This window comes from Aspergillus udagawae, assembly GCF_001078395.1.
Source record: "Aspergillus udagawae IFM 46973 DNA, scaffold_1, whole genome shotgun sequence".
Taxonomy (NCBI): domain Eukaryota; kingdom Fungi; phylum Ascomycota; class Eurotiomycetes; order Eurotiales; family Aspergillaceae; genus Aspergillus; species Aspergillus udagawae.
The window spans coordinates 2,428,097-2,449,051 of record NW_025091264.1 but is presented as its reverse complement, the minus strand read 5'-3'; the positions used below and the strand labels follow the sequence as shown (position 1 = coordinate 2,449,051).

Sequence of the window (20,955 nt, the reverse complement as noted above, 5' to 3'; positions counted from 1 at the left end):
GAAGCGAAGAGTCAACGAAAGAAAGTAATGAAAAGAGAAACCGGGGTGATATAACAATGGCACAGCCGATGGTTATCTCTTGATCCATCGGACAACGGTGGTCTTGATACGGGCGACTCCGTTGCCCGCGGAAAGCTGTCAGCCGCTAATCCATTCTGAGACGACGCACCCCGATTGGCTGATAAGGCGGAAGAGGATGTTCCACTCCGAGGACTCGCTTACGGCACTGTTTTTATCTCCGCCAGCATTCTCTCACCTTCCTTGTCTTCTTTTTCCCTCTTTTTCTCTTCATCACACAACTAAATCCAAGATGAAGAGATGGCGTTTACGGCTTTTTCAGTTCTCGTGGAAGGGACGGCTTCTGGCTGGCTTTTCCCGGGCGATGCTGATATGTCCCGCGCCCATTCACCATCCATGAGGGGCAATGAACCGTCTGATTGGATCTGTGTGCAAAGCTGGGATGACTGGATGAGTTGGACCTTTATGGTGTGTGTTCGAGGCCTACGTGTACGAACATATCGAGATAGAATGAACGAATTCAATCGTCTTCCACTCCTGCAGGTCCTGTACGACGCCCAGACTATGTGTAATGTTTCGAAGAAGACTCGAACAGGACGAGGCTTGTGCGAGGTCAATCTTCCGTCTAGTGAAACTCTGCAACCTGCACCACGAAGATATGAGGCAGGAAGAAGGTACCACCTTGACTGTAGGAGTACTACCTAGCTCTGTAAGGAGCAAGTCCTTTAACTTCAATAACCACTTCAATAACCTGCAGTTGAAATTGAAAATCATAAAAACTCTGATTTCTTGAGATCCGAGCGAGCTTGAGAGCGTCAAGCACCAGCGAGGAAAGGAGGAGACGGCCCTTCTCGGAAATGATTATCGGGGCGGGAGGAGGAGGTTGGAACAGTAGTCAGCAGGAACCATGATCGACGAGGTATCTATTTACAGAGTACATAGTACAGCATATGAGTCGCAGATGGTCTCCCTAGAGTCAGGACTCAAAAGTCAAGACTGTTAGGCTAAGAGTCTCGACTCCTTCTGAACCCCAGAGATGGATTCTCTACTACTCGAAAAGGCATGCGAACACCGGCTCAACTGAGGGATCATTTGACCAGTTCAGGGGAAATTCAGGGCCAAAAACGTGGAGATCTGATTGCATAGAGAAAAAGTGCGTGTATCTACTGTTTCTCTTGTCTACACCACTGATAACTCCTCTTTAAATGATAAATCCACGCACCATACAAGAGACTAGTCTCGTAGACTAACATTAGGGTCATCCACCACATTAACTCTGTCTGTACTAGACTGCAAGAGTGGCTTCGTCTCCTGCGCTCCTTATTCGAGTAAATTTAGATGTTTAATCTCCTGAGTCTGAACTAGATCCTGGTCCTGATTCCTAGGTTAATTCTAGGCTGAATACTTCAGGGCCCGTCCATCCCTCCCTCCAGACTTCCTTTCTTCTTTTTTCTCTTTTCTCCGCCAACTGCTTCACTCGCTCTCTCCAATCGCCCCGGTGTTATACCGAGTACATTCTTTTTACAGACACTTACTTGGATTTAAATCCTAGTCGCTCTTTATCTATCAACCTTACCACATCAAACTCAACCTCTCTAAAATCATCAAAATGCGTTTCTTCGCTGCTGTTCTGGCTACCCTCGCCGTGGGCGCCATCGCTGCCGACGCCGTTGCGGATGAGGATTACAGCACCGTCATGGTCACCGAGACCACCACCTACTGCCCCAAGGCCACTTCCGCTCCCGTCCCTGAGCTTTCCTCCAGCGCTGTACGTCTATCTGTCCTGCAGAACAAAAACGCCCTGATTGCTAATATGTGCAGGTCCCCTCCATCACCGTCTCCAACGGCGTGACCTACTCCATCTCCCGGCCCCTGATCACCTCTACCATCACCCGCTGCAACAAGTGGTATGTCTCGTCTTCTCTAACCCTTCATTGAATGAGGATACTGACGGAAGTAGCCCCTCCTCCACCCCTCTCATCCACACCCCCACTCCCTCCAGCAGCTCCATCGTCGTGGTCCCGACTTCCCATCCTGTCATCCCCTCGGGTGCAGACGCCAAGTCCACCGGCTCCCCTGTTCCCACGACCCCCGTCACTCCCCTGGCGACCGGTGCTGCCTCGCGCGCTGCCGTCGGTGCCGGCGCGGGTCTGGCCGGTGTTTTTGCCCTGGCTGCTTACCTGCTGTAGGTAGCTGGGCTGTTGGTGGACCTCTGAGCCTTGGCGAGGAGCCTTTAGGTCGGCTGCATAGAGGGTTTTTTTGATTTAATTGATTGAAATTGTTTGGTTTGGTTGCTTGAGTGAGCTGAGTCTACATTTCCATGGAATTGAATTGGATTCGGGTTCGGATTCAATTATACATACCTTTTAGTACAGGGTTGCGCTTTCGTTCGTCTGTGCCCCGGGCGATGAAGGCGAGATACCACTAGCGTTTTACTATTACTAGTAACCCCCCCTTTTTCCTTTTTTTTTTTTTTTTTCTTGACTTCATGATTATTGATTTGTTCTATACGATCGATACCTGGTTTTATTAAGCATGAAATTACTTTTTGGTTTGGCTTGACTTTGACGTGAATCGTCTCCTCGTATCGACAGAGTCGAAGTCGTGCCTGGTTATAACTTCGCCTTGACGGCAAAGTATTCTCGTACCCTTTCCCGCGCAACTTCCACCACCTCTGCATCCTCCACCGTCGGCGGTAGATTCACAGGAGCATCAAAGTCCCCCCGCACCCCATTCTCCACCAACTCGCGCAGCACCCGCCGCAGCGTTTTGCCGCTACGCGTCTTCGGGATCATCCCCCGCCCCTGGATGATCCCGCCCAGCGAAGCGATGGCCCCGATCTGCTCGCGCACCAGCTGATTTACAGCCCGAAAGAGCTCCACGCTGGGACGGGCGGGAAGCGGTCCCGATCCCTTCGGCTGGATGAATGCAAATGGGAGATGGCCCTTGAGCGGGTCTGGCATGCCTACCACGCTGGCTTCGCCAATGTCCGGGTGCAACAGGATGGCTTGCTCGATGGCCCCCGTGCTGAACCGGTGCGCGGCCACGTTGATGATGTCGTCGGACCGCGACATGATATGGATGTACCCGTCCTCGTCGATCATGCCTGCATCGCCGGTGTCGACCCATCGGCCATTGAACCGTTTGAGGTATCCGTTGTAGAACCGCTCGTCGTCATTGAATAAACTAGTAAAAGCCGTCGGGGCCAGGGGCATCGCCATGACTATGTTCCCCATCGTCCCGCGCGGCACCTCCTGCCCTTCATCGTCGACGACGCGAACGTCAAACCCGGGCATCGGCAGTCCGGCTGATCCAGGTCGAACAGCTAGCGGTTTGGAATCCTGATTCGGTTGCCGCTGGTCCACCAGGCCTGCTGCGCTGTTCAGCGCTAATCCAGAGATGGGGGATCCGGATTCAGACGACCACCAGTTATCGATCACCATTGCCCCCGGCGCCGCATGCTGGGTCAGGAGCGCTTGATACGCCTGGACGATGCTGGGTTCGCTTCTCTCGCCAGCGAGAAATAGAGCCTTCAGGTGCCTCAGTCCCCCGCGGCCTGCAATCTGCAGGAAGTCCCTATTGTCCGGGTCGTCCTTACGGATTGCCCGAATGGCGGTCGGCGCCGTAAAGAGCACCTTGACCTTGTGCTCCTCGACGATCCGCCAGAAGGTGCCTGCGTCGGGTGTCCCCACCGGTTTTCCTTCGAACAGGACCGTCGTGGCACCCACGAGCAACGGTGCATACAGAATATACGAGTGACCGACCACCCACCCGATATCCGAGGCGCAGAACATGACATCCCCTGGCCCGTGGATATCAAACAGATACTTGATGGACAAATGGAGTCCGACTGCATGGCCCCCTGCTTCTCGGAATACTCCTTTCGGCAATCCAGTTGTCCCTAACCACAGATCAGCAGCGTTACAGTACCCACACCCCAGGACGCATACCACTCGTATAGATAATATACAACCCATCAGTGCTCTTGACTGGCACCGGGCCCGCCTTGACTCCGCGCATCCGAGCGCTCTTGACAAGCCGCTGCCAGTTGCGCTGCCCGCCCATCTTGTCCGGATTGTTCCACCGCAGCTGGTCCCGCTGCCAGACAATCGTCTTGGATGGCTTGAAGTTGCTCGCCGCAATGGCCCCCTCGACCAGCGGCCGATACGACATGGGACCCTTGGACCCTTCAATCCCGCACGACGCCGTCATGATTACTCGCGGCTTCGCGGCCTCAATCCGCTGCGCAAGCGACTTTGCCGCGAAGCCGCCGAACACGGCCGAGTGGATGGCCCCCAGCCGGGTGATGGCTAGCGCTGCAATCAGCGCCGCGGGGATCATAGGCACTGTCGTGGTTTCAGCTCTAACTCCGTGACAGTTCAAAGGTGAAATACATACTGTAGATGATCACCACATCTCCCTTCCTCACTCCTTCCTCCCTCAACACGCCCGCTAGCACCTCCACTTCATCTAGCAATTGGTTATACGTATACTTCTCCTTGACGCCCGTCACCGGCGAGTCCCAGATAATCGCCACATTCTCCCCGCGGCCGGCCGCCACATGCCGATCCACACAGTTGTACGTGGTCGAGATCTCGCCGTCGGGGAACCAGGCCCAGTGCTCGTGCGTGACCCCGCTAGGTAGAGTCTTGGGGTGTCGGACTAGCGTCTGCGAGGGCTTCTTGTGCCAGTGCAGCTGGGTCGCGTGATACGACCAAAAACTTTCGGGAGAGTGGAGGGACTGAGCGTGGACTGTTTGTTGGGTCGACATTTCTCCCTTCCTCTTTCCTCGATGCGCAGGGCTGACGGTTCAAGATTCGACGATGTCCAGGGGAGGCAGAGAAGAAACAAGGGAATAAAAATGAACAAGGGATGGCTGCTACAATGTGACAAAACACTCAAAAGTATAAATGCACTCAGCACTACTCCGTAGTTTAAACAAACCCAGAGGAGTAGATAGATAGCAGAAGATACTCACGGAGGAAAGGAAGTAGAACGGAACGAACCGTCGTCATGCAAGGTGATGCTGCAGGTGAGCTGTTACCTAACCTAGACCAAAGTCAAAGGTGTCCATGCCGGGATTCGTTTAGACTCGGCAATCAGTAAGCAACATCTATATGAACTCCGAAAGGGGGTTCATTGCTCCAGCCCCCATGACATTTGAGCCATTAATGATGGGGTTTTTGATTCGACAATCGATGAGTGGATGAAGTGAAGTTGTGGGGAAGTGGACTGATACTACGTCCTGGACAGGGTGGATGAAGCCGAGGATAAATGAAGCTTTCCCCGCACAGATGGTCCATTCAGCACCGGAGTGGTAGGCGGTACTGTTGTAGACCTGTTGAAACAGGGCCCAGATGAAGCTTACCCACCGTCCACTGGATCGATCAGATTTGGATAAAAGATACCGGGTGTGTGACTATACAGCATCTCCTGACTCCGAAGCTTTTATTCTTCGCCACTTCTACGCAATCATACAGGACTCGCAAGAACCAGGCAATCGCTCTTGGAAAAACTGATAGAACTGAATAAATAGGTGTCTTTATTTTAGGTCTATCTGTGTCAATGAACTTTTTTGTTCCTTATATTCGCAAATAATGCATCAGAAAACAAAATAAAAAATTAAACAAAAAAGAACAACTCAAAGCTCAGCCGTAGGGTATCATATCGAAATGCCTGCTAAACGGTCGACTGCTTCAGCGAAAACAACCATACGTCTTCTTCCCTCCGATCCGGCCGTCGGTCACATTCCTTGCTTCGTCCACACCTGTCTGTAGTAGAGACGACCTTTCTGACATTCACATCTTGGGCCCCAGCCACGCAAAAAGATTGGTCCTGAGTCCAGGTGGCTGGAATGAGCCACATCCCCCGAGGCTGGAACCGAGCAACAGCAAGGGGTCAAAAGTAATTATCCACGGTGTGCGAGAGAAGGAAAAAGTCTATAATCTCCGCTGCTTCTGAGATTCCAGCCTCTCCCATATAACGTAAAGGAAATCTTTATCCAAAGGCGACCCTCCAAGGTACCGAGGAACATGGAGCATGCATCAAGCATCTCCATAAAAACCGTATGTGCGTTATCCAACACAAGTAGAATAGAAGAGAGGCGAGGAAAAATGTAACGGAGGAAAGGGACGAGAAATGACCGCCCAGTCTATAGTCCAGAGACCGGTAAGACGCTCATGCAGCCAATATAAACAGATAGAAGATATTGCCATGGAGCAGGCTCACATGGATGTTCATGGACGCTTGGAGTGGACGAAAGTGAAAGACGTGGAAATGCGAATGCTAATGCGATCCTCATAGTATGACGCACTTGATGCCACCTCGGTGTCTGGAACGGTCGGGTCGGAAAGATTTGGGATACTCAGGACCGGCGTCGCGATCGCGCATGGGACCCAAGCCGGTCGGTCGACGATCCTGGAATCGTCCTCCCTGCTGCTGTTGCCGTTGCTGTCGCAGCATGCGAACGACATCGTAAAAGGCTTTCTCCACGTTGATGCAGTTCTTGGCGGACGCCTCGACGAACTCGCAGCCCAAGTCCTTCGCCAGGGCCTGTCCTTCCTGCGCCGAGACCGCTCGCTCCACTGCTTTGTCGCTCTTGTTGCCGACAAGCATCACGGGTACGGGGAGGGGCGGACCCGAAGGCGTGTTCATGGGTGATCCCAGATAGCTGGCTCCGGACGGCGACCCAGAGTGGGCTGATTCCTTGACCATCTTGATCTGATTGTAGAATTTTTGTATGCGCGAGAAAGAGGCGCGCGATGTGATGCTGTAGACAAGCACGAAACCTTCGCCGTCGCGAATCCACTGATCTCGCAAGGCCGTGTATTCCTCCTGGCCTGCGGTGTCCAGCACTTCCAACATGCAGGACTGCTGATCGATCACAACTTGTTTCCGGTACGAGTCTTCAATCGTGGGATCGTACGTTTCGACGAAATGATTCAAACAAAGCTATTCAGAGTGGAAATGTTAAGTCGAGAGTTCAGTAACGGTGCCATCAACCGTCAAGACAGAGATGGAGGGCTAACCTGGATCGTGAGCGCGGTCTTGCCGACACCACCATCTCCCAACACCACCAATTTGTACAACGTCATTTTTCCCGACATGGCGACTATATCGCACCCGTACGTAACCGAAGTAAAAAAAATTGTTTAATTTTTTTTGTTAGGAGGGAAGAAAGAGTAGAAGAAGATTGGGTGCGAGGCGAAGAGGAAGGGGAGAGAGAGGGGCGAAGAGAGAAGAGAAAGCTATGAATGCTCCACGGTGGGCACGGACGCGGATAACGGAGTGTTGCGAGACACTACGACTGGGGGTCCAGCGCAGGAACTTAAAAGAACGGCTATTGTGGTAAAGTTAGTGCGGTCTATTAGCCACCGGAAGAACCGTCGTTGCTCTCTGGCCGCCCAAGCACATGCGCAGTCCACAATCCACACCACACAACACGAGGCCTCACGGAAGCAAAAGAGAGAAGACATGACATACCTTTGGGCCCTTGATTTGTGTTTATGATCAGCGAATTGAAGCGAGAATTGTCAAAAAAAAAAAAAAACCCTGAAGGTCGTCGATCACAGGATCAGGAGTAAGATAGTACGAGACAGAAAAATTTGGACTCGAGCGGAAAACCCGAGAGTCCCAGCAGCCAACAGTATCTGCAGATATCCTTGCCACAGCGTGTTTGATAGTCTTAGCAGACGGACGAAATGCGGGTTTGCCAGTGCTTCCGATGAGTAGTGACACAGAGGGATGTTTTGCCAATATATCTGGTGTCCCTTTTTTTTTTCTTGTGAAGGGGAATGCCTGAAGATTGATTCCGCCACGCAAAAATAGCAGAGTTGAAGCGGATCCAATTTGGAATCAGAGTAATCAGGAAGTGAGAGTCCAAGGGGCGTGAGGTGGAATATCTTTCCTCTGTCCTTTTCTTTTCTTTTTCGTCTTTATACTCCTTATCTTCTAGGGAGGGGGAGGGGGAAAGCTGCACAGGCGATCAAGCGCCCACGCCAGGGAGGACCAAGGGTAAAAAGGCTTGGCCAGCGACACTGTGAAAGATTGCGAGGAGAGAAGCAAAACGACAAGATCGCTTATAAGAAACAGGAGAAGAGGAAAAGGTACAGATAGATGAAGGAACAGATACAGGGGAAGAAATAATGACAATAATAATGAAAAGGGAGGGAGAAAAATCGCAACAATAGTGATTAATTATTATGTAGACTATTTTATTACGGAGTACTGAGGCACGTTCTCTTCCCCCCCTCTCTCATAATCCGATGTAGTTAAGCCAGGGCCTACCTAGAGTAGTTAGTAGAAGTACTACGGCATTGTATTAGCAAGATACTTGGACTGATGTTTGACTAGGGTGGGTATAATATAGCGATACTAGGCAAGGACAATAGATGAATGAAGTCAAAGGCGAATAGGCACAATGCTGTGTCCATTCTCCCATGTCAGAATGGCACCTACGAAGTACTTCGTAAGAAGGTTTCCCTCTCCAAATCAATTGATAGATCTGATACCCATTACACGCATTCTGAGTTTGGATGGAGACAATTGTGTGGCGTCTCAGCTTGTCTATGCAGGACTATGCTCAAAGTATACTCGTCTACAAGGCGGTATAACGGGAATCATTTTCAAGGAGTTGCACGTCAGGTAATTGTTCTGTCATCGTCAGACTAGATCTGATGCAGGTGAGTACAGCCGTATCATCCGCTTTGATTCTCCGACATTCAAGCGAATCGACTGTAATGGAATCCGCAAGGTACCTGACCATCGAGACGGTGCGCAGTACTCACGAGTTCGATTCATCTCACCACCATAACCCTTCATGATGTGATACTTGCGATTCGAAAATGCCCAGTAGCTCCCCCTGAGTCTCTGATCACGGCCTGAAAATGAAAGTTTTGCCAGTCTTAGCCTCGTCTCAGATCTTCAAGAAAACATGCCCACTTTCAACTGAAGACAGTTTCGGGTACACACCAAGTGGGCGGATGGCCACACTAAGAGTCCCCACACCAGACCCAGTTGGCAATTGGCATTCAGGTTGTTTAGGCTTCATCTACCTACAAAGTCCAGCGGTACGCTTCCGAGTGATACAGCGAAGGACAGTGCATGAACTTAGACATCCGATTGTGCACCAATACGGAGTGCTCCTAGAGTCCCAAAGCGTGTTGATGGAGCTCAAATGCCAGTCTGCAGTGGCAATTAAAATGCTATCTACAACTAGTCTCGCAAGTTGCATCCCTAGACTATCCAACGGGGAAGGCGATCGAACATTCCGCGGCCCCCTGGCTACTCGCTAAAATCCCATCTTCCTGATCCCTGGGATTCCTTATGCGTGGCGCCCCGCTGGCAATATGGGAGTGTGCGTTTAGAGTTCGCAGTGTATGCGGTATGGCAGTATACTTGAAACTACCTTTTGGATGTAGCCAGGTGGTGGCAGTATCATATCGAGTCCTACGAGAACATAAGCTTGAATTTGATCTTTATATTGAGGCATTGCGATTAAGAAGGTATATATTAGGTGAAATATGCCGTGAGTCCATGAACGTCATCGCGGGATATGTGCCTGGATTCGGAGATCAAAACGATGCTCCTTGCAAATAATCCCGCAACCCTAAAGGAAAGTAGTATTCTCAACCTTCTAGAATGGCTTTGTTCTTGGCTCACGGATAGTCAGAGACTTACACTTTAGCCTCTGAGCGATTCAAGTTAAGGGGGAGGGGCACCCGACAACCTGACAGTTCACGTCAGATATCCCTAGGTATCAGAGAAGATTGACTTGTGGTCCTGGTTTCAGTTGATCTACCACGAAGGTACTCCGTACTTCGAGTACTGCACTATTGTACGAACTGAAGTGGTATCTATCCGTAGGTACTTCTCTCGCCTCTTTGCCACTGCCCTGGCCCATTCCCACGTGGGTTAAATGCACGATAGACGGTACTACTGCACAGGCCGACCTAGCGCCTTAGGTATCAATCTTACCTTGTATGATCGATAACTGAGCCTAGAAGTATCCCGAGCTTGTAGATTGATTCCTACATTGGATACGACAGGTAGATCACCGTCATCATGGCATCATATTATTATTGACGGATAGATAACATCTGGACTTCGGAAGGAACAGCCATGGATCAACCAGGAGCACTAAAGTGACTAAAAAGCCGGAGCCCGAAGTAGCCGACGGAGGAGTGTTCAGGGGGGTGTCAGTGCCCGCCACATTATCAATCACATAATTTGTGACATCGACTGACTCGTCTCCGACTAGCAGATGGGTAATTTCTCCGGGGCTTATCCAGGAAATCCAGTAGGTCTGATAGTATTCCATGCCTCTATATTCTATACTCCGTACCAGTTCACTACCAATTAGACAGTGGACAGGCTATGTTAATAAGTAAAGTACTCACTCAAGATCTGTGCAGCTGTCCTGTCAGGTGAAACTCCAAAGGATTAAACCCATCGCCCATCCCAATATTCATCCGCTCGGAACGCCCCGCTCAACCAGAGAACCTGGCAAACTTGGCATATCTAGCCGCGCAGTGTGCTCTGTGCAGGATCGAATCAGAACCAAGATGAGAGTCCAGGATGGCACTAACTCTTCCTCCATCCATGGTTGTCGCTTCGGCGGTGCGCCGCGGTACGCCGCGGTGGTGATATGGCCCGTTTCCCCTGCCTGTTTGGGGGCTAGTGGCTACCTGGGACTGGGTCGGATAAATCTAGACCGTCGATGGTTACCTTCTACTTAAAGAGGGAATTGGATAGGTGGTAGCTTGACAGGGTTGCAGTGCATAAGATGAAGCATGAGGTAGATTGGGGGCCGGATGGAGTGACTGGAAGATGATTCCGATTTGAACATAACTTTTACCAGTGGGAAGAGCATCCTACCCCATGATCCCAGGTGCTGTGCTGGACCTTTCTGCTGGACGAAAAAAGCAAACATCCACGTTTTTTTGCCTTACCAGGAAAGAAGCCCTCCCTCGGCTTCTAGTGTCATTCTACGCCAATCACTGACTCGCGGCCATACACGCCTACCTTACTATTTCTGGGACCAAGGTCGTTCACGACGTTTCTCAACTACGAATGACGCTGTGCTTGATCCCCGTTTAACGCGGAGACCGCGGGGAAATTGTCGATTAGAGTCAAGGTATTGCCGATTGAGTGTCACCTGTGATACGTGACTGGCCCGTCTACTGTCTACACTTGACCTCTTGCGAAGGCTTGTTCTCCAACGGTAGCATGTCTGGCCCAGACCCTGCAGGAACGATCAACACCGCGTTAAACTGTTCCTCGGTCGCCTTGAGATACCCAATTTTATACTAGCCTGGTCAGCATGGTGGCGAGGGTCAAAAAAAAAGGCTCACCAGATCAAAAAAGTCGTCTTCTTGAACGGCCGTCGCGTTCTGTCCCATTGGTCGTAGCACAACTGCTGGTATCAGCGACCAATGCGCGGATAGTTATGCCGGATCATTCACGGATTGCAACGGAAGATCAGTTTAGTATGCCACATCGAAGCGAGCAATTGTCGTGTACAGCAGGATATCCGCCTCGGTGATGTTCGCCCCCAACAGATACGGCCGGTGATCGGGCTTCTCCGAGTGGCTCCTCCACGCGGTCCAGCGTCTCGAACAACGGGTACAGGCTGGCATGGTACGCTTCCTGCGTCGTGGCGAGCCCGGTCGTGTATACCCCGTCGTTGATCTTGTCGTACACTCACTCGTTCATGGCGTCGATGTGGGCTCGCAGAGGCGCGGGATAGAGTCCACCGCCAGGCTGGTTGGCCTGGCGCATCGCCTGGGGCAGGAGATGGTCAAAATTGGCGTACACGTGCAGATGATCTCGCTACTTCCATTGCTGCTGATCTTTCGGCGCTATTTGTCCCAGAGGACCGGGGTCGTGTACCGGTCCTCATACTCTCTCCGCAATCCCAAAATGGCCAAGGAGAACCACCCGTGCGGGCCCTGCCCCGGTCAAGTACCACCAGCTCGAGGATGTCTTCTAGTCCCTTGAGGATGCGGGCGATGCTGATGCGGTGCGCCCAGGGACACACTTACCCAGGTGCAGCATGTAGCGGTCTTTCTGTGCAGGGAACTCGGAGGATGGGTCGCTTGAAACGAATGAGCGGAATGTCGACGGCTTGCGAAGAAATTCGCTATCACCGTCGGCGTGTTTGTAGATTCGGGGCTGGCCTTCAGTGGCAGCAAGGGTAATGCCGGACGTATATACGTACCTGGTCGGTCATGTTCTCTTGTCTGGTCGACGCATCAGCATCCTGCTGGCTGCTGAGGGACAGGCTGACAAATCTATGGTCACAATTTATGGTCAGCGGATGTCGGGATAGCAGCACGCCTTAAGTCTGTTTTGCAATTGCTCAGCTACAACCAAACCCCGTATGTCGCAAATGATGCAATAGAATTGACCATGAGTACTCGTCAGGCATGATAATGTACACATAACAGCATCATAATCTAGACCTTGGCCTCGGTGTCAATTCCAAACTGCCTGGCAAGTTCAAGAAACCCATCGCAACTTGCATCAATCCAGATATCAACATAGCCGTCCTTCCGTGCCTGCTCCACGTCCAACGTCTCCTCCTTCAGACGCTCTACATAAACCGTCTGAAACCCGCAGGCTTTGGCACCCTTCAAATCCCCCAGATGCGCCGCCACAAGCGCGCACTCCCCGGGCTCCACTCCGAATCTCTCCGCAGCCCCGCCGTAGACCTTTGGCGACGGCTTGTACGCCCCAAAGTGCTCTGCACTGAGCACCTCTGTGAAGGGCAACGAGGCGTATCGACAGAGATCCTCTAGCAGTGCCACATTCCCGTTGGACAGGGTGCAGGTGCGAAACTTGCGGTTCAGGAGCTCCAGGCCACGAAGGGTATCGGACCACGGAGTGAGCCGGTGCCAGCTCAGCGCGAGCTCCCATCTCTCGGCGTCGGTGAACAGAGTCTCGAGACCGTGGGCTTGGAGGAGCTTGAGGAGGTGCGAGTAGTGGTGCTCGTCGACGGAGACGAAGGGTTTCGATGGATCGCGGTTCCGGGTGAACTGGTGATATGACTCGCGCCATTCCTCGGTTATGTCGAGCCAGTCTGATTGAGTCATTGACGAGACTTTGGCGCGCACCGCGTCGGAGAGCTCCTTTGTTGGGTCTTGGAGCGCGTTTTGTGCTGCGTCATAGAGAGCTTTGGAGACGGGCGTTCGCCATTCGACGACGGTGCCAAAGACATCGAAGAAGAGGACTCGGGGGAGAGTTTGGGATGACATTGGTGACTCTGTAGTTCATGAATTGCGATAGATATGGTGGTGATTCAGCCACAATCCAATCTCACACGAGTATTGAATATCATGAGGGATCAACGTGGTTGTTGATATTTTATGGTTGATAGCCAGAGTCACATACCCCGCAAAGGCGTCATATTGCCTAACGCCGAGAGCGGGCGTGCCAGGTCAGGATCAACGTTCAGCCCGAGGCTTACCGGTGACTCAGTGACTGAGAGGATTGAGCAAATTGATCGATATCCGAGCATCTAGTAGACTCGATTCAACAAATCAGAGAATCAAAAGGAAGAATAATGAGGCGATTCAGTTGCGGTAGGAACTGGGTGTGATGACTCCGAACTGTAGTCAACAAGTGGATGAGCATGTGGATAAATCACATCATCACATAGTCCATTGCTTCAGATAGATCAATGTTCATCCTATTATTAGAGTCTCAATCAATTATATGAGCTTTGACAGCTGCAGTGTGATGATCATCAACGGCTGCACATGTGTGATCATATTAGTGCAAGGTAGCTGAAGCCTCGAGCTGACACCTCGGTATTATGAAATATTTGAGTTCAATCCGATGTGGTGATTGAGTACTCCGTACATGGCTATGAGCTTTTCTCTTAGAATAGATAATTGATGGGTTTTATCTGGTAGGGAGACTATCTAGTCCGAAGCAGAGCAATCATGTGGAGCAATTGAAGTAGTTGGGGGCTTTTGTGTATGGACCTGTCATCTCTCAGAAAGAACGTCTTTTCTTTGTTGTTCTTTTTGATCAAAAGACAAAAGTACAACCCCTGAATGAAAAGCTCCAAGCCAACGCTACTAATGCTAGACTAATTGATTGCAGTGGGGTCGCTAACGACGCCGGGCTAAACTAAGCAGTCTAGGTGGATTATTGCAGAGTAGTAGACTTTTGTCACATTCTAACTTTTTGGTCTTTCCAAGACATCACGTTCTTCTGCGTTGGATAACTAAGACAAGGACCGAGGCCAAGGACTACAACTGCAAAACAGACACTATGTACTACTACAGACAACAGGATGTACATGTGCTCACAGCTCGTGACCGAAAGTGCTACTTTCGTCATTGTCTCTGAACTCATAGAACACTCAATCTATAGAAGGAGATCCCAGAGCCATAACAGAGAGTACTTCTGCGTCATATCATGAATCCAAGGACATAGGAAAAGGGGCCTGAGCAGGGACCACTTAATCTATGAGGGTCGAATGAGTTTCTTCCTTCAGCCTATGAAGGTACACTATCATGAACACAATTGATTTCCGTCTCAATCAACCAATCTCAAAGCAGTCAAGCGCACCGTAGTAAGTTCAGTTCTGAACCCACAGGAATAAAGCCAAAAACCAAAACCTGGGACGCGGCCCGTCTGTGTTTGTATACCTCTCCTGTATCCAAGGAAGCGACTCGGGTGTTCCCTCACTTTCCGAGTCTTGCCATCTGCCTGTATCATCTGCTTTGTTATGATGTGGATATCGAATTGTATGACGGTGGTTAGTATACAGCATTAATTGGGTATCAATATTACTACCTTACTGACCACGTCTTGCATTCGTCTGCAGCGCTGCATCTCCCGTAGTCGAAACTCAAAAGATTAAATTTGATCCAATAAACCAATTGGATGCTCGATCACACGCGACAACTGAGTGGAAATCTACTACGTACTGCACCCCTGTAGTTCGCTGCTATAACGCTCGTGTTTAAACCTACCACATGCTCGGATTCAGCGATATCACTCCGTACTGAAACACGGACCAGAGGCTATGCCGATCTTCTTGAAAAGCAAACACAGGGTCTAGATATCTATGATTATATTGGTCTCATGGCGTGGTTTACATGACCGTATCGCCCATTTCGCATCGTATGATTCCCCTGTCGATCAATAATAACGAATGGATGGTTCCGTGTAAAATACCCTCAATCAAAACAAGGACACAGAAGAGGGACAACCTGGACAAGAGCTTTCATATATACGGAGTAGACGAGACTTCATTATTAGCATCACGTCCAGGTACTTGAATGGATACTCAATTCACTGGTTTAAAAAGTCCATCATCGGTTGAGTGAAGTTCATAGTATTTCATATAAGTGAGTCCAGGAATGATGATTTTGAGATCAAATTTCCCGTAATCGCCTAGGCCAACTACCTTTCGGAATCTACTCCGTAGGTACCTTGGGTAGCTAGTTACTCCCTAGACATGAGGTAATAATAATAAGAGATACGTACTGTACCATTTCATTGTTATGTACGGAGTATTGCATGGGCTATGATCAGAAACAGAGTACAGCTTGGTAACTATGATACATACACCAGCCTGTGCCTGCCAGCGTCTCTTCGCTTTCTCCCTTCCTCTCATCTGAAGGCTGAATTAACGCGCGTTTCATATCCACTTGTCCTTTTTTTCCTTTTTCCTTTTTCCTATTGTCCTCTACGGATGATTAACTCTCTTTATTAGTTAATTTAATACCCTAGTTAGTTAATATCACTTCTTTCTTCTCCCAACAACGGACAGGACGCGACCACCATTGAATGATAGCCAATACCAGCCGAATCCTATCAATTTTCCGTCCGTTTTGATCCGTCGTCTCTAGCCTATATCCAATAATCCACCGACGCATCCATCGATATAAGTTCGTCCAGTCTAGGCTGCCCACCTGTAGCTCTGGTGGGGTCCAGTATTATTGTCCCCTCAACCTTCCACTAATTGAATTGCCGTCCTTTATTACTTTCATATGGAGTACTCCGTAGTACCAATGCTACTAACCACGATGGTGAGTAGATCGGTGCTTTGGTGCTATTCAGTAGTGCATCCACCTCCTAACGAACTGCCCCTGGACTGGCTCTAGCTTAGTTCATTTCAAGATGCTTGGACAGGTTCCTGTGCCGCAAGGCTAAAATCCATCCTGGCAACTAAAAAAGGGGAAAAGGCAGAGAAAAAACAAAAAAAAAGAAAAAAAACTTAAGGTAAAAAGAAATTAGAGACTGATCTAAGGGCCTCAGCTGCATGGGCTCGCTCTTTCCACACTCGCCATCTATTGACTAGATAGCCTAGACTTCTAGTTTCGAAGGATGAGCGATTGAATGCAAGACCGGCCGTCATCTCGCAGGTAGATAGACAGTCACTCTGCCTGCGTGCGTCGTCTGTCTCGAGTCTCGATCGTCACCCTTTCCCCCGCGTTGCGCGGATTCATTATTTCCATCCTTATCTTGCAATCCATTCGATTCATTCGCTGTTACTGCATCAGTTAATTCGGCTTCTGTGTCTCCTCGCATTCGCATGATAATTTTTTATCCTTAATATCCACGTATATAATTAACAAGCGCAGCACCATCCCCTCGAGGGTTCAACCTTCAGGAGCTGTTCCAACCTGAGGTACGTGCACGTTTACGCAAGACTAGGGAGGCTGGATTGTTCAGCCTTCAGAAGTCGAGACAACCGGCCTGGAATCGGCTGACTGGGCGGTCACTGTAGATTCATTTGGCGACAATTCTCGAAATTACTGCTGCTGGCCAGCGTCATCGTTCTCCCCGGCAGTCGTCGACCCACTGCTGTTGACCTTCATCTCGACCCGCAGTCTTGAATCAGATCGACGGATGCCGTATGAATCGCTTTGATTCGGATCTGTGGGAACGGGCCCGACTGCGCTGCGTGGTCAACATCCGATCCCCTTGGTGTTAATGGTTGAAAGCTCCGACTCGTCTGTTCCCTCTGAAAGATAGAATCCATGGCCACAGACGCTCAATATCAAAGCCCTTCAGCGGCTCAGGCGTTCCCCACGCCATCGACAACGCCGCATCGGGTGCCCTCCATACATGTCCGCAGCGATTCATCGCCGATCCGTTCCGCATCACCTCTTGCCCCTCCCGACTTCTCCCCCGAAGGACCGAGTGACCTGGACGATGTGGGAGATGAAGATACTCTGTCACCATTTGACCCGCGAAGATTCACGCCCACCCTACATGCCTCCTTAGTGTCGGAAATTCTCTCTCTGAGGCGGGAGGTGGAGAACAAATCCAAGGCGATCGACGTGCTGGAGAGAAGCTTGGACGAGTCCCGGAGTGAGAACGAGGGTCTAACTGACCGTCTGTCCCGAAGCACAAAAGAGACCCGGTCGCTGAAGCATCAATTGCAGCTCCTGGAGGGTGGCACTTCCTCAGCTTTGACCGAGCTGGCAAAAGAGCGGGATGTAGCTCTGGAGAATATTTCGGATGTTCGAAGGAAGCTGGAACAGGCGCAAAAGAAGGCCCGCAGTCGAGAAGAGGAGCTCGAGCGAACCCAAAATCTCTTAGACCGAGAAAGAGAGTCCTGGGAAGGAGAGCGTAGAAATCTCGAGCGCAAGGTCCATGTGGTGGAAGGCCGGCTGAAAGTCGTCTTGAATGAGGTTGCCGTGGCGCAAGCAGCAGCTTCCTTGCCCCTTGTATCGTCGAAGCCGGATAACCCAGAACCTGTCAGACCATCCACGAACGAGAGAGGGAGCGATTCGGCCAGTGTGCATTCCAGCAGCCAAGGACGACGTCGGACGAGCGTCACCAGTGTGAGCTCCGAGGATGGCGCTGACTATCATAATGTGCGCTATTCTACCGCCAGCCTTGCGAATACTCGAGACAGCAAGCCCAACGGAGTGAGTCTGGCGCAGGAACTGGCATTCGACGAGGAGGACGAGTTCGACAATTTGCATGACGACTCTATTCTGGATTCGCCCGAAGCGCTACCAGAGGAACGGCCGACTTCGGTCCACTCCCATGTGTCCCTGTCGATGAGCCTGAAGGCTCGGAAGATCCTTGGTCTTTCCATTGACAGCAGCATAGACGGTCATGCAGTGATTGACAGAGGCCTAAACAGCCCCGCCAAAGTTTCCTCGCCGACATTTGTATATCGAGACACTGGTATCCAGTACTCCCCGCCGCCGTCTCCTCAGTTACCTCCTGAAAGTCCACTTGAGCATAATTCGCAAGCATTGCCACTCTCTTACCAGGCGAAGGACAGCGGTACTTCGACATTGACTATCGACATGACGTCTACGTCTTGTCAGACGGTCGGCGACCTGCCCAGCCCTCCGTGGACACCCCAGGTCGCCGAAACACCAATGACTGCAGGCCCACAACCAGCCGCAATTGCCTCAACATCGACACAGACAGATCTCATGCCAGCCCCTGCGGCAGACGAGCAAGATGCGGTTGTCAGTCCTACAAAATCAGTTCCTGCAGCAATTGAAGTTCCCATGATCGCCATCCATCCGCCGCGTTCCGAGCCTTCTTCGCCTCGAGGAAGCGTGGTTCTGCCACCTCAGACGAAAACCGTCTCCTGTCAAACAACGTTCAAAACCGTCATCGACAGTCGATCGGTTGCGATCCAGACCGAAGAGATTCGTATTGACAAGCGACCAGTCAAGTTGCCGGCTAGCTTGCTTCCCTCTGCCATCCCTGATATGCCGCTGAATGTGTCGCGCGCTCAGAGCAGTTCAGATTCGCCCATCCAGCCGTATCGACCCCCGCCACGAAGGCTGGAGCGCGGAGAAACCAAACCACCTCCACTGCCTCCCAAGGCTCCGTCGAGAAGCAAACCGCCCATCACGGTGCAGGCCTATCCTGGGAACAATGACAACGGGCCATTATCGGAGGATTCTAAATCTGACTTGAGGCGACCCTTTAGATCAAGCAGTCTTTTTGCCGGCTTCGAGGATGAAAATGACGAGGACTCGCGGGAGACGACGCGAGATATCTTCACGGACGACGAGCTGCTCAATCGGCCGTTTGCTTCATACAAACTGAAAAGGGGCAAGCTGATTTCGGCTCAGGAAATGTCGAGTCTGGACAATACCGTACTGGCAGAAGTTGATGAGCATCCCGTCGATGCTGATTCTCACTTGCAAGAGGATCTGGAGCCGTCTGAATCGTCGCTGCATGGGCAGAGGCGAGGTGTGACAGCTTCAGGGAACGAGCGGGATGGCCGGACGGCCACAAGGATCCCTAACGCCACTGCATCGCATCGGCGAAGAGCACGCAGCCCAAGCGAGCCGAGTATTGACAGTGGCAGCGGGGCGTCGAGCGTCGCTCCTCCGTTCCCTGTTCCAATTCGCCTCAGTTCAAGAAAATTCCCCGGCAACGGGAGCGATGGACGGCAAAGCCCAACTCCCTCCAACCCGCGCAACTTCTCTGATCGCGGACGAGCGCCCATTATGCGGAGACCGACACTGCGGCGAGTGCGTTCAGCAGCGGCCATGTCTCAATCGGAGCATCCAGAGCGGCCGTCGAGCCAGTCGTCTCCGTCCTCCTATGGGCTGGAAAGTCCTCAGTATCCGCCGCTCCCATTTGATGATATTACGGCGCCTCGGGACAGGATGGCTGTCGGAAGACGGTCGTCGCAACGTCCCTCAGTCCCTCGGCCCTTTGCCCATGAACGGCAAGACTCGAACGCAACGACTTCGGTCCAGCCAACCAGCGTGGTCGACGCCATCGCGCAGACAATGATCGGAGAATGGATGTACAAGTACGTTCGGCGGAGGAGATCCTTCGGAGGCGTCGGTGAACCCAAGGACAGTTGGGAGGGCAAAAACGCCGACGAGGTGTCGGCCAACATTACCAACAGCGGAGTGCGTCACAGGCGATGGGTTTGGCTCGCGCCATACGAGCGAGCGGTCATGTGGAGCAGCAAGCAGCCCACTAGTGGTCCTGCGCTGCTAGGCAAAAGTGGCCGCAAGCGTAAGTCCTCGGCTTCCCGAGAAAGAGTGATGGGGTTCGTACTGATGAGACTAACTGGCACAAGTGATAATCCAATCCGTTCTCGACGTCAAGGACGATAACCCCCTGCCCAAGGGAGCGACCATTGCAAACCCCTTCAACAGATCGATCCTGATCTTGACCCCCAAGCGCGCCCTGAAATTTACCGCCACGAGCATCGAGCGGCATTACGTCTGGCTGACTGCACTCTCATTCCTGAGCCATTCGGCAACGGGCATCCAAGACCTCGCCGCTCTGCCTCCCGTCCCGCAGGCGGAGTTCGATTCACCGGCGCCCACCGCGAGCCTCCGCCGGAACCCAATTCGTGACTCGATCCGCATCGCCAAAGGGCGCCCGCGGCCCAACCTCAAGGGTAGACGCAACAAAGCACCGGCGCCGGTGCCCGAGCTACCCGCCAATGGTTCGGAGATAATTGACTCGATGCTCGACGCGGCCGATCCTCCGACCGTGCCTCGGTTCTCCTCCCACGCCCGCAAGCGCAGCAACACCACGTCCCGGATGCCCGTGATGCGCAGCTTTTCCAGTCAGGGAACCATGCCGTCGATCCCATCCATTCACAGCGTGGCCACGCGCGCGGGCTCCCCAACTTCGCACGGGCATGGCCTCAACAGCGGCCGCAGCAGCTTCAGCCGGCGCACCTCGGAGGCCAGCGGGCCGTCCATCATCGGGACGGGCAACTTCTTCGACGCCATAGGCACGGTTCGCATGGAGGCATTTATCGACCAGACCGCGTCTGTTCGGCATCGCCCGGGGACGCGGTCGCGGCACGGACGCAAGCCGTCGAGCCAGTGGGGATCGAGCAGTCAGCGGTTCTACGGGGACTTTGCTATGCCTGCGGACAGCGAGCCCGACCCGTTCAGAGGTTTCTAGCTGTGCGAATTGCTTTTTTTCGTCTTATATATCGTTATTACTGTATGTTGC

General features: G+C 51.8%; 6 protein-coding genes across 6 annotated transcripts; 2 read left to right on the top strand and 4 right to left on the bottom strand.

The window, feature by feature from the left end:
• Positions 1-1,627: 1,627 nt before the first annotated feature.
• Positions 1,628-2,207, top strand: Aud_000784 (putative GPI anchored protein; the record flags this gene model as incomplete). Its single annotated transcript, XM_043286288.1, has 3 exons — positions 1,628-1,786; positions 1,840-1,925; positions 1,979-2,207. The coding sequence occupies 3 exons, from the start codon at positions 1,628-1,630 to the stop codon at positions 2,205-2,207; spliced, it is 474 nt and encodes a 157-aa protein (XP_043142223.1).
• A 423-nt stretch (positions 2,208-2,630) lies between these two features.
• Aud_000783 (putative acyl-CoA synthetase) lies at positions 2,631-4,789 on the bottom strand (the record flags this gene model as incomplete). Its single annotated transcript, XM_043286287.1, has 3 exons — positions 2,631-3,919; positions 3,969-4,364; positions 4,417-4,789. The coding sequence occupies 3 exons, from the start codon at positions 4,787-4,789 to the stop codon at positions 2,631-2,633; spliced, it is 2,058 nt and encodes a 685-aa protein (XP_043142222.1).
• Positions 4,790-6,315: 1,526 nt separating this feature from the next.
• On the bottom strand, positions 6,316-7,124 carry rasB (Ras small monomeric GTPase RasB; the record flags this gene model as incomplete). The annotated part of the gene is made up of 2 exons (XM_043286286.1): positions 6,316-6,969; positions 7,047-7,124. The coding sequence occupies 2 exons, from the start codon at positions 7,122-7,124 to the stop codon at positions 6,316-6,318; spliced, it is 732 nt and encodes a 243-aa protein (XP_043142221.1).
• Positions 7,125-11,501: 4,377 nt separating this feature from the next.
• On the bottom strand, positions 11,502-11,796 carry Aud_000781 (uncharacterized protein; the record flags this gene model as incomplete). The annotated part of the gene is made up of 2 exons (XM_043286285.1): positions 11,502-11,664; positions 11,723-11,796. 2 exons carry the CDS (start codon positions 11,794-11,796, stop codon positions 11,502-11,504), a joined length of 237 nt encoding a protein of 78 aa, XP_043142220.1.
• A 677-nt stretch (positions 11,797-12,473) lies between these two features.
• Aud_000780 (haloacid dehalogenase, type II) lies at positions 12,474-13,271 on the bottom strand (the record flags this gene model as incomplete). Its single annotated transcript, XM_043286284.1, has 1 exon — positions 12,474-13,271. The coding sequence occupies one exon, from the start codon at positions 13,269-13,271 to the stop codon at positions 12,474-12,476; it is 798 nt and encodes a 265-aa protein (XP_043142219.1).
• A 3,747-nt stretch (positions 13,272-17,018) lies between these two features.
• Positions 17,019-20,904, top strand: Aud_000779 (putative nuclear migration protein; the record flags this gene model as incomplete). The annotated part of the gene is made up of 2 exons (XM_043286283.1): positions 17,019-19,995; positions 20,060-20,904. 2 exons carry the CDS (start codon positions 17,019-17,021, stop codon positions 20,902-20,904), a joined length of 3,822 nt encoding a protein of 1,273 aa, XP_043142218.1.
• Between the last annotated feature and the right edge of the window lie 51 nt (positions 20,905-20,955).